At 36.7% G+C, this 15000-nt stretch overlaps 1 protein-coding gene across 2 annotated transcripts in view; it reads left to right on the forward strand.

The window, feature by feature from the left end:
• KCNK2 (potassium two pore domain channel subfamily K member 2) overlaps window positions 1–15000 on the forward strand; it is a 118415-nt gene that overhangs the window by 78111 nt on the left and 25304 nt on the right. For both annotated transcript variants that reach the window (XM_052681148.1, XM_052681157.1), the window contains one exon: window positions 14631–14791. In XM_052681148.1, the coding sequence (XP_052537108.1) occupies window positions 14631–14791 (161 nt within the window). The remainder of the gene's footprint in view (window positions 1–14630; window positions 14792–15000) is intronic.

The raw sequence follows: 15000 nt of genomic DNA on the forward strand, positions 1-15000 counted from the left end.
ACCAGATGCTTGTTAGAACAGCGTGTTGTTAAGTAGTCATGCAGAAACAGGATGGAAACTGCAACAGCAGTCCTCTATGAAAATGCTCCCACAGATATTTTTATTAACTGGAGCAAAAAAATAAAAAAAAATAAAAAAAAAAAAAAGGGGAGAAGATGGAAAAGCAGCTGGGATGGTGAATAATTGATTGATGAAGGACTGTTGGATACAGAATACTGCAAAGTGTGCTCCAGCTCTGAGGAGCTGGAGTTATGTCTGTGTTATGCCTGCCTCCGGCATATGGCTTTTGGAGAATTTGCAAAGAGGAGATACCTACTGCAAGCATCAAGCTGGAATGTTCTCTCTCAGCTGTCTGGAAGCTCAGTAGGCGTTCTTCATCCTGTTCTGTTTGTTCTCTTAAGCTTACTCTCTCAGATGGAATCTTATCCAGTCGTGAACTTTTAAAAATAATAAATTTGTGAAAGATGTGGTTAAAACATTGGGTACTGAGTCCAGAAACATCTGTGCTTCTGACTTCAAGAGTGTGAGAAGCTTCTGTGTGACCTACTGTTGTGGTGGAGTGATGATTCTGAGGGCAGAAGATGATGTGCTTGTTTTGACCAGTGGATTTAGTGTTTCCTAGCTCAGATTTTTCTCTATTTCTTTTTTTTTTTTTTTTTTTTTTATGTGATAGTGGTGTGTACTTTCTGTACTCATGATATTTTGTGTTTTCTGTGGAGTGTTCCTGGTTAATACAAATCTAAATACATTAGAAAAAATATTTAAAAAAAATCACTTTCAAACTGGCTCCATTGTAAAGATAGTTTTACTGAAGCAACCACTGTGTTACACAGTTTTACAGTCCAGTACTTCTCCAAAACAGTGCCATTCTATTTTTCTCAGTTAAGTATTGAGTATATCTTGATCTCTGCTCTTCATTGTCCTTTTATGTACCTGTCAAGATTCTACTTTTTAATGGAAATAATGTTTCTATTGACTTAGTGTCTTTCAGAGCATGCAGGTTCAACAGTCAGCTACTACTGATGGTTCAGTTGTTGCCCAAGCCTATTGTATTTTAAGATGCCTTCCACCAAATCCAATGACTTGGATAGATGCATAGTTGCTGCCTTCAGACCTCTGTTATACTTTGAGTGCAGCATATGCTGCCTCAGCTAAAAATGTAGGAAGTCCAACCTGTTAAGGTTCATCTGCACTGAGAGGTTTCAGGTCTATCGCTTCAACAGTGAAATGGTTTAATTCTTGTTGTTATGTTGTCACAGGTGTTCCTATGACATATCTCAGCTTGCTCAGAGATACTAGGATTTAAAATGACCTCACAGGAACACCAAAATACATCTCCAGAAATATATGCCTTGTATTTAAATAAATAAATAAAACTAAACTATTTCCTGATGTTTGGCTACAATACCGTGGGTCAGTCATTTGCTAGGGAGAACTGTGTAAGAAAACTGCGTACAATACATACAGTAAACTTTAATGGATCTACATTTTGCGAGGCTTACAAGTTTGTTGTGCTTCTCCAAAGGGGAGGAAGAGAGTGTGGAAGCACATGAAAGAAAGCTTGCTTAGTAACCTCAGGTGAAAAACTTATCCTTTATTCCTCCTGCTTCTGAATTCCTCTCTTATTCCAGCCTTCTCAGTCAAGAATTCCTGTAGCACTTGGCTGGAAGATTCATTATTCCTCTTTAGTGTTGAATGATAACAAAGGACAGGAGGGTGATGCTGGATGAGGCCAGAAACAATGATGCTGATGGTAAAATCAGATGAAGGCGAGTGGCCGAAGCTTGTCGTTTGTGCCTACCTAAAATGCTTAGGAAAAAAGTGGCCTCTTTAAGGAAGAGGAGTGCAGTTAGCAGTGTGTCTAATTTTCTTTTTACAGCATGAACAATATGGAGGAATTTTAAATATCTTAATTTGTTTATAAGAGCTCTTAGGGAATTACCTGTGTTGTCATATTTTTAATTAAGTTTATTACAGAACTTCCAAAGACCAGAGTATATATCCAATTTGGAGCTCTATTTTTTTTTTCTTTTTAATGTTAAGCTAAAGAGTTTTGCAGTTTTCTTAAATTTTGCATATCTACGTGGGAGTAGTGGGGGATTAAAAGGAAGGAGATGGTAAAAGAGAAACAGCCATTTCAAGGAATGTGCAACTTTTTTTTTCCCCAATCCTAAGAATTTGATTTGGACACTTACAGGTTGGCCCGTGTCCTAAGATACTGATGTCCAATAAGAGTAAATCTCTTGTTTATTTGTTGCTTAAATATTTTGTATGCAAGGAAAAGATGATTGGAAAAAACCTCTGTCCTAAAGATGTTTGTATGTGGAGGTCATCAGCCATCCGTATTTTCTAGCTTAAGCTGTTCAATTGAATGTTCAAGGTTCTGGATTCTTGACTCATTGAAACTGACCTAATAAGGAAGGTGATTTGTATGCTCCATGAGAAGCATTGTACATGTACATGTACCTGAGCGTCTCAAAATGGAGGTAATTATATTTTGGAGCTCTACTTGTAGAATTCTGCATCCAGTATGTGAGGTTATTGGCCAATGTTTTCTACCCATGATGAGAATTCTGCCTTTTAAAATTTGATTCAAGTTCTGGATGTATGAGTCTGTCTCTCTGAGTGCAGGGTCATTATTTGGTATGTTTATTAATCTTTGTATTTTGCCCAATATGTGTGGATTCTATGTTCCTTATTGTTCATGTGTTTATTTTGCCCATTATATGTAGAAAACAGAAGTGTTCACAGTTTAGCCTTAATGTATTTTTGGAAAGGTGTTTCTTCTTTAAATAAACACACCAGCATGCAAGTAACAGTTGTTATATTTGTCAAACACTTTGATTTAGTATGATCATCTGGAGCAATTTTCTTGATGTGAAGGTATATCTGTTGTGCCTAATTATTTTGTTACTAGGTTATGTGAGTATAGTAGATTACCTGGAAGGAATAGGCTGCTGTTATGTACAATACTTGTGTATTTCCTGTGTTTCTTTATCTTGTTTGCCCCAATCTTATGTACATAGGTTGCTCTGAAAGTAATGCCTCCTATTTGATTTCCGTGGAAACTACAAAAAAAAAAAAAAAAAAAAGTGCAAATGATAGAGCAAATCTGCAGCTGCAAAACACTGTTTTTCAACAGTCACTGTCATTAGCTATGCATTTTCACCAGCGATGAGCAAGAGTCTGCATGCTGCACTTGTAAAAATCTGCATGGCTGTCCAGATCATGGCTTATCTCTCACACCACTGTTGCCTCTGTTGAAATGCACCGCCCACTGCCTCACTGTGACATCCACTATTTGATCTCCAGAAATGTTCAGCAAGTGTCAGTTAACGTGGAAGAACTTGCATACCTTTGCTTCATATGCACTTCTATAGCAGAAGCTACTTTGGATGCATGTAGTGCTCCAGTATTTAGCTATGAAATAACATAAATTGCCAACAGTTCTATCTGTGACTTCCATTCATTGGTTTGTTATTCTTGCTATGTGAGTGGTGGCAGTATATTTTCTCTTATGCTTAGGATGCTGATTTCAGGAACACAGGTATGGAGAATCTGCAAGTCCTAAAGCTTCATCCTTTGGGTTGAAGCGGATGTCTGTTTTCACACAAACAAAAGCTACTAATCTTGTGGTCTTTTTTGGGTGGAATGTCTTCTCACTCTAATGCTTGGGATACAGTGAAGTTTTCATTATTGGCAATTTGAGAGTTCAAAACTGCTTTTGTGTGTCTGTGTTGATATGCAGGACGGTAAAATACCATTTATGTATGTGATCACTTAAAGAAGGGAATCACAAGGCATACGCTAGTGAATCCCACTGAGACTTTGGTGATTAAAAATAGATGTATCAAAACTTAGCTTTCATCTATTCTTGATCTGTGTGTATGTAAACATGAAGAATTCATTTGGTTGCTCTAAAGAGTCACAAAGCTATGCTGAAAAAACAAAGTGGCATTAAGCAGTTTGTCTTCTGTTCTTGTGTCTGTAGACGAAACTGTAAAAAAATAAATATATATATATATATATATATATATATATATCCTTACAAGTTCAGTGTTTCACAAGTGTTTCTGGTCCCAGGAAAGATGTGTTGGTTAGAGCAAGACCATCTTTAGACATTAGTTAATGATAATTAACTTTTTTGCAAGTAATTAGTTTGTTACAATTGAAGAATTATGGTGCTCACTTGAATGAATAGCGTGCAGTGGAATCAAGTAATTGTAGTAGAAACAAATGAGTTTAGGCTTTATGGGATTTTTTTTAGAAACTTTCACTTTTTTTCCCAGTTAGGTTCTGCTCTGCTTCCTTTAGAAAATGAGATCCTGCTTGCTAAAGCAACTGCAGTCACCTGTTTTATGAGTAGCAACCTTTTCAATGGTGCTTCCTTATGAATTAAATAGGAGGCAATGTCATTTGCTTACATATTTGGAAACTGGCTATCTAATTTTCTTGTTCAAGCTGAATGAAAAGAAAGTACTGTGGTTCAGGAAAAGTGCATTTATTTATTTTTTGCACTGTTTTCCATTTGGTATTATTATATAGCTTTTGCAAATGTATTTATCAGCTGTACTGTTTGCCAATAAATTTGAAGACATTGCCATGCAACGTATTTCTCATTACAAACTCTTCAGCATTGGTAGTTTTGACTGTATACGTGTGATTCTTCAGAATCATGTATTCCTAAATGAGTACAAAACCTTTTGGAAGAGATAGACAAAAATAAGTTGTAATATTCTTCTATTAACCTTGAAGGCTAATGTCTGAGTTTTCACATTGTCCCATCAGGATGGCATGTAGGATAAGCACAAATGCTTGTTCAGGATGGAAATGCTTGCAAACAATAGTTCATTAAATAATAAGGAAAACAAAAAATATGTTTGTAAATACCTTATGTGTCTTAAAGATCCAGAGACTGTACATGAACATTGTTGCAGAATAATTCTGGGATGGAGAGTGAAGCAAAAAAAGATCCACAAGAAACACATTCATTTTCTGAGAAACGTTATTTTATATATAAGAGGAGAAAATTTTAAGAGAGTGCTGCTTTATACAGGATTTTTTTCCCAAATATAATGAAGAAATTTAAATTCCATTTATATTTGCTATTTAGAACTGCAATGACTAATAATGGAATTCTTAATAGCTAAAATATTGAAACATTTCCTTCAACTGAAGGTGAGTCTAAGCTACTATTTGCTAATGTCTCTTAGTAATGGATTAGTGAAACCTTCAGTGAAGGTAATTGTCACATTCTATTTTGCAGTGCTTTAATAACAATAGAAAATATCAATCTGTTACCTGCAAAACAAAAGCAAAAAAACTATTAAATATTACTTCTCTTACCTCTACTTTACTTCTTAATTTTTAAGGTTTTATAAGGTCATAGGATGTACACCTAATGTAAGCATCCTTTTTTCATACCAGGAGTAGAGCTGTTTGAAAGTCATTAAGACTTATTGTCCTTAGATTGCATAGCTCTGTGCTTTTCATATCTCTATAGGCTTTTACAGGAAGAAACATGGTATCATTTTATTTAGGAAATTATTTTCCTTGTTCAGTTTTGCCTTTGCTGAAAAGAGATGTTGCTTTTACAAGATCTACTGACACTTAAGAGGAGATGGGGGGGGGGGGGGGTGGAGAGAAGCAAATTGGTGCTTCTGTGTTCTAAAACTGGTGTATGAGTAAAAAGGTTTGTAAAGCAGGAACTAAATCATAAACAACCTCCTCCTTTTTTTAAACACCCTTTCACCCCCTTCAGTTTTTGAGTAGATTTAGCTGGTACAATTGTTCTAACTCATATGGTATTGCATCTGATTTCAGAAGGTAACACACATTCCATAATCTAAGCAAAAGTCAATGGACTTTGTTTATTGAGCTGGAAGGCTTAGTCTAAACTAAACGTTCATAGGCTAGCCCAGGGTTCTGGAGGGAAGAGAAAAAGTAAAATAATAGTTGGGAAATATATTTACACATGGTTCATTTTTATGTGCATTTATTTTAATGTCTTTTTCTCCATTTTGAACTGAAATGAAGGATTATATCAAATATGAGGCTTTTACCTGAAAGCAGTATTCTGCCTCCTGATGTGTTCTGTTCCATTTTGGATTCTTTCCCTGTGTAGGGTGAGTAGAGATCTCTGAAATATTGCCCTCATTTTCATATGGAAATGTCATAACCTATCATATGTATCTAAAAGCAAGGTATGAAGGAAAGCATTGCTCATGGTTTTTGTTACTGGCTGAAATTCCTGACTATTCTAAGTAATACTGGTGTCTGTCAAAAGCAAGCTTGGCATGGAAACCCCCAAAACCTTGCAGTGTACAATAGTGCAAACTTTGGAGTTTATTTTGCATTGCATCACTTTTTTTTATCAGTTTACTTTCTATAAAACTGTCACTCTGAAATTATTTATCTGTTGGGGATACAGTTAGAAGCACAGACTCTTATCATGTATTTCTGTTTGTTCTTTTCTACGTTTCTCCATCTTTGCACTTCTTTTTTTTCCAAAGAATGATGTGAGACTCCCCACTTTGTAAACTTAGCAAGTGGTTTGCCTGAAGATAGAGTTGTGCTGGGCATTGATAGGGTGCTGCTGAGCCACTGGATGCTCAGGTCCCTCCTGCTGGAGCATTTGCTATGGGGAAAAACACCTGTACTTACATAGCACATAGCTTAAGGCTTCTAAAAACTGCACACTATGGAAGTAGAAAAATTAAGCTTTACTCCTCTGAAGGATTGTAAGTACTTTTGCAGTCTTGTTACTGCACTTTCTTTAATTGTTAGGATAATGGCATTATCACAAAGTAGTTTTTTGATGTGCAGCATGTAGTTCTGGGCAACTAGAGAACCTGTGACAGAATGATTTCCAGTGCTGATTTCTGCAAGGTCATGATACTGCTGGAAATCTGGTAAGAATTTCATTTGATAAAGTATACGTGTTTTCCAAATTTGCAGATATAAGTGCTGGCAGCATGTGTATACTTTCAGGCTTTTAAATGCTTATTGAATAGAGATAAGATTAAATGTATTCTTAAAGATAAGCATATGCTGACTTTGCTGAGTCAGGAATACAGCCCATAAATATCATGAAGTCAGTGGAAGTTACTATGTTTTGTTTTCTAAACACTTTTTTTTTTTTTAATCTTGAAAATCCCTCCTTTCTGCTTGCTTTACTAAGCTTAAGCAATGGTGCAGTTGGATAAATATGTGCAGTGCAGGATGTTCCCCTTCATGGCGCTTCCCATCCACCCGTGTCTTCCAGCCTGCTCAGCCTCCTCCAGAATTTCTCTGCCTATTTGTGATTTGGGGCAAAGGATCTGGATATATGGGCTGTGTGTATGTAGATTATCAGAAAGCAATAAATATAGAAGATGCCTCATCTTTCTTTTCTCTCAGAATTAAAGCTGCCAAGTATTTGTGTTTTTGAACACTGAACTGGTGAAACTCCTTTTAAGCTAAAAAGGGTGTCTGAAGAAAAGTGTAATGCTACAAAGACATCTGCAGCTTGTCTTATCTTTACTAGGTCAAATCATCACCCATTCATTGTGGCCAGCTGCATCAATTGAACAGGTTTGGAACTCAGAATCCGCTGATTGTAGGACTGAAATTTTTAGTTCATCTTGGAGTTTGATATCACTGAAATCAGAATATCTGTGCTGAAAACTGATGGCACAGAGCCAGTTTCATGGGAGAAATTGGATACTCTCATATTTGTGAACAGCAGTGCTCCTAGATAAAAGGGCGAGTGGTGGAGACTTTACATGTTTTAGCTCTTCATTTATTGCTGTTTGTTTGCTGTAGTCCTTAACTTGGTAAGGACTTGATAATGCATTTGCAGTGCTACATATCGTCAGCAACAAGGAAAGATATTGAAGAAGGTTATCTTAGACTTCCACTGCAGTCAGCACCAGAAACTTATTCTGTTTATAAGCTTTTGTCAGTATGTTTGAAGTTCACTATTTTTCATTGATCGCCTATGTCTGTGTAGTATACTAATACATTGATGATGTTTATGTATTTGGAGAAGAATGAGTGTTATGAGTTATAACTCACAGAGGAAGAGAACTAAAAAAGGGATGGAAGTCCCACCACTGCCAAGAAGCACTTCGCCATGCAAAGTGACATGTGTGAATGAATGAGGTACACTGTACCAAGAGGGAGAGCTACCTGAAAGCTTTTAAAGAAACTAAAGCTTCTTTAAAGTCTAAACTTTTAAAGAATTTCCAACAATTGTTACTCAGTTTCTTCAGAAATTTTCTTAGCAACCATATGTGTTTACTGAATGTATCAGCAACTACTGCATTTGTACTGAGATGTTCCTTGCAAGGCTCCTTCACCTCTAGCACAGCACTTCTTGATTTGAAGGAAGCTTACTTCCTGTGAATACCTATAGCCCATTCTTTTAAAAAGTTGCTTTGATTTGATTATTGCTCCCGGGGAATGCAGATGAAAAGAAACCATTTAAAGGAGATTAGACTCTGTTTTGTCAATTTCTGAGTATTACACATTTTATTAACGTCATTGTAGGTTTTCCTGTTATTATCCACAGTTGAAAAGGAGATGGTAATGGAGGCTTTTTTTAGGCTTGAACCAGAACACAAGAACCTTCTAAATGATATATTGACATTGTAGTGACACAATTATAGATTAATACTAAAAGCCAGAATATGTAGGAATCCAGATAAACCAAAGGGAGTGCTTTGCTGACCACTGATATTAAGTAAATAGCAGTACTGTGTGACAACATCTTTCCTGAGTCATTGACTGAAGCTATTAAGAGAAATGGCTTTTAAGAGCTATGGTGACTAGTACAGAAATTATGTCTAACTTGAGTAAGATGAATCTCCAGTTTCATAACTGACCACAGTTTGAAATGGATGTACTTGCACCTCTGTTACTGCATCTGACCCTTCCATGTTGGGATTAGATCAATTACAGGCACAAAAAATTCTCTTGGTCTTCTCATTCAGCCTTCAAATTATTTTGTACTGTACTCTTGAATATGTGTATATGTGCATGCACATAAGCCTGTGCAGGAAGGAAAGGCCATAGATGCAAGCACTCTCAACAGTTATCTGATTGGATTTGAATGAATTCGTTGAAGATTCTCAGATCTTAGGTGCCAAACTTCAGCTAGTTCAGGGTCAATGTAAAGTCACTGTGTAGTCCTTGGCCAGAGACTCAGTGTAAGTTAGGGACCTAAGTGCTACAGTTCTGGACTTCCCTGTGCTTCACTTATGTGTTTATGAAAAGGGGAAATATCATTTTTTTTTTAACTATTTAATAATGTTGGGAGGATAAACACATGGAAGACCTGGAAACATCCTCATGCTGAACTTAAGAAGGTCATAAAGAAGGTGACACATTATCTGTAAATGTGTATGTATGTGCGTATGTGATTGTACACTCGTAAAGCATATTTTGGAGGATAGGGCAGAGGTTGAAAGGAAAGAGTGTGGTTAGAAAGAGAATAGGTGATTAAAAAACAAACAAATGCAGTAGTTACTGTGTAGTGAACATGAAGGTATAAGTTTCAAATTTTCAGCATTATCTGCAGGGATTTCCACAGAGCCAGTGTGGGTACATAGGTAAAATCTTCTTGTTTGGTCACGTCCAGATTAATATTTCTACTAAAAGAAATCACTATCTGTGAATAAGTGTGCATCTTTGCCTGGGTACTGATGATGAGGCATATATTATAATCTCTTGAGTCTAAATGGCACTCTAGGTGGGGGAAAAACCATCTCAGCTAGTAGAAATTTAATATCTTTCATGCAGATTCCATCAGATAGCTCCTGAGGGCCCAGAGAAAGCATATTTTGATCCCTTAAAATCAATATGACATTCAGTATCAAAACACATGTTCTCCCTTTCCAAAGGGTAATCACTGTAATTGAGCTGCACAGTTAGGCTGGATGTGAACCTGCAGCAGTGTGGCCACCTGCTGCATGGCAGCCAAGTTGCTTGGATCTGACCACTTGGTTCCATAGCAGGAGCTCAGCATCTCCTCTGTGCAATTTATTAGCAGGTGCCCTGCTTTGCCTAGGAATTATCAGTAAAAACACAGGTTACTCCAAATGTAATGCCTCCTGCATATTTCTGTAGAAACTACAACAGAAACTTCAAAGAACACAATAAAACTCTTTAATAGAGCAAGTTCTTGCCTACAAAGTGTTATTTTTAAAATTAGTTACCACTATTAGCTGATTGATACTGATGAGCCGATTGAGATACTCTGCATTTTGTGGTGTGACAGCTGTGTACAACCATCCAGAATATCTTGTCTTTCATGTCACAGCCCCTCTGCTGCAACGCACTGCCTACTGCCTTACTGTGCTCATTTCCACTGTTGGGCCACCATAAACATTCAGCAAGTGTTGATGAGTGTCAATGGGTGTAGTTTTTTTCCATGTGGAGGAATTCACTGATACAACTTGCTTCATCTGTACTCCATGTCAGGCACCATTTTGTCAAACTGCCATCTGTCCCATGTCAACAACATGTATTGCAACATTGTTGGGAAGGTTCAACTTCTCCTGCTATACCACCAAAATCCACCTCTGACTTAGTGGGTTGACATAATAAAATAGGAGGCATAACTTTCAGAGCCACCACTGTATATTCATCTGAAGTCCATTCTTTTAACACTGCATTCTAAAAGTCTGAGGTCACAACGAACTATAGGGGAAAAAGAAAATTCTCTACTTGAAACAGAAGATGTATTTTTTTAAATCAATTTGCAATCTTTCTTTTTTTAAAGTGTGAATGCAAAGATGTTCTTATTTCTAGACTTGAACAGAAGTGTGTCTTCTCAATTTTGAGAGAAACTATCATGTCATCAGAAAAACTCTGGGATAGAAGTTTCAAGCACTTTCTGATTTTTCTCAAAACCTAAATGAATGAATTTGTAGTTTGTAATGAATTTGTAGTTTGCATAATGCTACTAATTTCTACTTAATAGCTGATCTGTTCCTGATAGAAAAATTAGACACCTTCATTTTCAAATATATAAAAAGTGAGGAATGTTGTGGGGGGAGTAGGAAGAGTAATTCCTATCAAAGTCTCTTGGTTTGGTTGGTTGGCTTAGCATATACCTTTTCTTTGCGCTGTATAGCTGACTAAAGGATTTCCCAAAGCTATCTAAACTTGAATCTTGGAGGTTGTAAGAGTTGTGGTGCTGAAACCTTGGCGCATGTTATTTTGGTGAGTGGAGCAGTTACTCATATGGCCATTGTAAATGCATTATATTCTTTATTCTGCAGGCTTCTTTTAAAATGCATTTCTTGTCTACAACACTTGTCAGAGACAACATAATGCACAAATTCCATGCGTGTGAGGGGTGTGCTGGGCATTTAGGAGGATATGAAAGGGGTTTGGTGAGACTAGAAGGGTAGATCATGCTCCTGGTTATGGAAGTGTGTTGGGGAAGGACAGCATGAAGACAGCACTGATGTTACCTGGGGGAAGCTGACCCATTCTGCAAGGTGAAAATTGCTCTGCTCGCACAGGAGAGCTGCAGGGCCCATGGTTTCTTCTGGGCACCAGGCCTGGAGGGAAACTTTCCTTCAGTTTTACTCAGCAGCAGAATTCTGCAGCCTTTCCTAAGGAAGAAATGATACTTTTTTTTTTTTTTTGGCAAAGCCCTCAGGAATTACAACAATAGTGTGAAATATAAATATGCTTCCTTTCTCTTTAGATAAATGATAGATTTGCTTTCTACTGGAGAAACCGAGAGAGTAGAATGTAAGGGCAATTTGGGTAACTCGAGAAGTAGGTTGTGGTGTGTGGCAGCAGGCTGTTACGAAACATGTTGCTCCAGGAAGTATGATTAACATGTAATGGAAGCTCCTTCGTGTATCTGTTTGCTGAAGCGCGTCCTGTCATGACAGTACTGTAGCTTGTACAGTGTGCAGCAAGCAGCTGGGTGGAATGGGCTGTACCGCCTGTGGAGTGTTATTTTATCCAGTAATGTGTTAGTGAGGTTTGTTTAAAATAAAAACTAATAATACAAAGACTTTCTTAATGTTGTTTATGGAAGAAAAGTAACAGTTTGAAGGTACAAGTGGCCCAATCCTTACCTCAAGCAAAATATACCTGTGATTTAGAGCAAGAATACACAGAGCTGAATGTGAACTTCTTGTTCTCGTAGTGATTAGCAGTAGATGAGAAGTATGCTGTAGCAGTAATCATCTATTGTAATAGCTTTGGGATGCACGGAAAGTGCCAGTTTGCTTTATGAAGTAAAGCGAGAAAAATTGCCTGCTTGACTTGTGGTTGATTGGGCTGGTATTTTGTCACCATTATGGTACCATTTTTGTGGAGTAAGTGAATAATAACGTTCTTAAGCCAAGAGAAGGGAGAGCTGTTTCCAGATCCCCCAGTACAAGTTTTATAAATCTGGTGTATCCAGACTCTGGTTCTGAATCGCGTTAAGACTCTGCAGGAATTACACTCTGGCAGCTATTCAAGCTCCTGTTGCTGCATAAACAGAGATATTTATGAAAACAGAGTAGCTTGGATCTGTTTGTCCCTTTTGGTTGGTGATGAGCTAATTTTATTTTAAAACTCAAGGGTCTTTCCTGCTTGCTTCATGAAGGCACAGAGTGAACTCAATGGAGCTGAAATTTCCTGAATTATAATAATCAGTAATTTTAGCTCTGGCTCTGGTTTAGGGAAGAATACTAGGTTATCCTAAAGACATTCTGACTTTACTCACCTGGACTGAGTCAGGTTCTTGTCTTGATATTACTGCAGGGAAAATTTATGAGTTCCAGGGCTTGTAGCCAATGATTCCTATTTTACATTGCTTTACATGGCTTAGTGGCGTGGTGGTGATGGGTTGATGATTGAATGATATGATCTTAATGGTCCTTACAACCTTTATGATTCCATGAGTGTATAATTTTGTCCTTTGTTTATTTTTTGTAAAATTTTAATAAAAATCCATTTCTCCCCCCTTTTTTTTAACCTAATTAAACTGTTGTCATTATAACATTGCATTTATTGTTATCACAATTAGCAGTCCTAAGCAGATACTAGGGCAAAATATCTGTGAGTAAAATGTATTTAAATCATGTTTTCTTTTTCTGTAACAAAATTGAGTGAGGGGCAGTTCTGTCTCCTGTGTGCAGAAGAAGTTTTGACCCAGAGCTTTTCTTTAGCCCACCTATGTGAGAGCAGGAAAAAAAATTAAGGTATTATAAATGAGTTTCCTGAAGGGAAATCCATTTTAAACTCATGTGCTCAAAATAGTTAAATAAAAATTCTGAGAAATTAGATGTTCATTGAATGTGCTTTGCATTATGGAAGCTTACAGTTGGTGTGCATTAATAGTATGCTATTTTAAATAGAAAACTGACATCGCAGGTTCTCAATAGAGCAGATAAAATCTGTAAAATCTGTCAGATTTTTCAAAGGAAAATTGGGTGTTCACTGAATGCTTTTAGTGTTTTTATGAAAAGTATATTTTATGCAAAATTTAATATTAAGACAAAAACTGAGACATGGATGTCTCAATTATGTGCTAAAATATTTTGCTTTTTATCTTCTGTACGTTCTTTTCTAACAAAAAAAAAAAAAAAAAAAGTAATTCCTTTAAAGGCTTTTGCTTAATTTATCCATAGAAAATAATCCTTTTTTTTCCCTTCATGAGTTTTCCCTCTGCCCTCCTTCACAGTACACACTGTTGTTCTGAACAGCGGAATAATTTCAAAACTCATGCTGTATTATTACTAATGCCTTACTCTTTCCTCAGTAAGGCATTAGTAAGGCATGAGTAGGAAAAAACACCTTTGAATTGAAAACAAAGATGATGCTCCTGAAACATTGCGACCGTGGACAAATCATTAAACCCCCAGTGTAGGGAGATACATTTGAGGGCATGCCACATGCCTATGTTCATTGTATTTTGGGTTCCTCAATTTAAGTGGAACAGCAGCAATAGAGGCATCACAGGCATAGGAAGGGTGTAATTTTTACATGATCAATGAAGACAGAATCATTTCAGTTCTCAAATGGACAGGATCCTGGAAAAAACTGTTTATCTAAGTTCTGTTTGCGACTGTATCAATGTGAGGCTTTAATAATGAGAACTCAAAGCAATTTCATTTAATTTAGAGATTTCTACTTCATTCATCCAAATGGTTTCTTTCAGGCTGCTTCACTTTGAAAGAAGCATATTCTAAGGAAAACTATATTTGTTTCAAAGCACTGCAGCCTTCAAATTACAAGCCCAGTTATGGGCATTTACAGGATACAGAGGCTAAGGCACATCTTAACCAAATGATGTTAACTGTATCTTGTAGATGTGGGAAGTTGTAATTTATAAATATATGTGTATATATAATGTGTGTGTGTGTATATGATTTATTTTTCTGTTGAGATTTTGTTTCTCTGTAGTATGTATAGAGTATTAAAAAAGTGAATTGTACAGCCGTTTAATTTTAGTTCAAAGAGAATTTAACAACATATTTTCATTTGATTTTTTTTTTCCCCCACAATGTCATCTGTGTTATGTGGTTAACCTAGTAGGACTTGTTTGCAACTGTTCTGTTCCTGTAGTCCTTTACAAATGTGCAATGTAATACGTGTAACTTCTTTTTAAACATCTCAAGTTGTTTGTAATTTAGGCTTTGGAAACATCTCCCCACGCACACAAGGTGGAAAGATATTCTGTATCATCTATGCCTTACTGGGAATTCCCCTGTTTGGTTTTCTCTTGGCTGGTGTTGGAGATCAACTAGGGACAATCTTTGGAAAAGGAATTGCCAAAGTAGAAGATACCTTTGTTGTGAGTATGCTGGCAGATTGTTCTAAATTTAACATGTGTAATGCACAGGGTGCAGCCCATCCTTGTAACCAGATGTCTAGAAAAGGTAGGGAGAACATTGCAAACTCTGAACGTGTTGAACACTGTTTATTGAGAGTTGGATATGGTTCAACATTTCCTATAACAGTGATGATTAGGAGGAGCAAAACATTTTATTTTTGTTTTGCCCT

The sequence above is a fragment of the Tympanuchus pallidicinctus genome, unplaced genomic scaffold, assembly GCF_026119805.1.
Source record: "Tympanuchus pallidicinctus isolate F22 unplaced genomic scaffold, pur_lepc_1.0 scaffold1, whole genome shotgun sequence".
In the NCBI taxonomy this organism is placed as follows: Eukaryota; Metazoa; Chordata; class Aves; order Galliformes; family Phasianidae; genus Tympanuchus; species Tympanuchus pallidicinctus.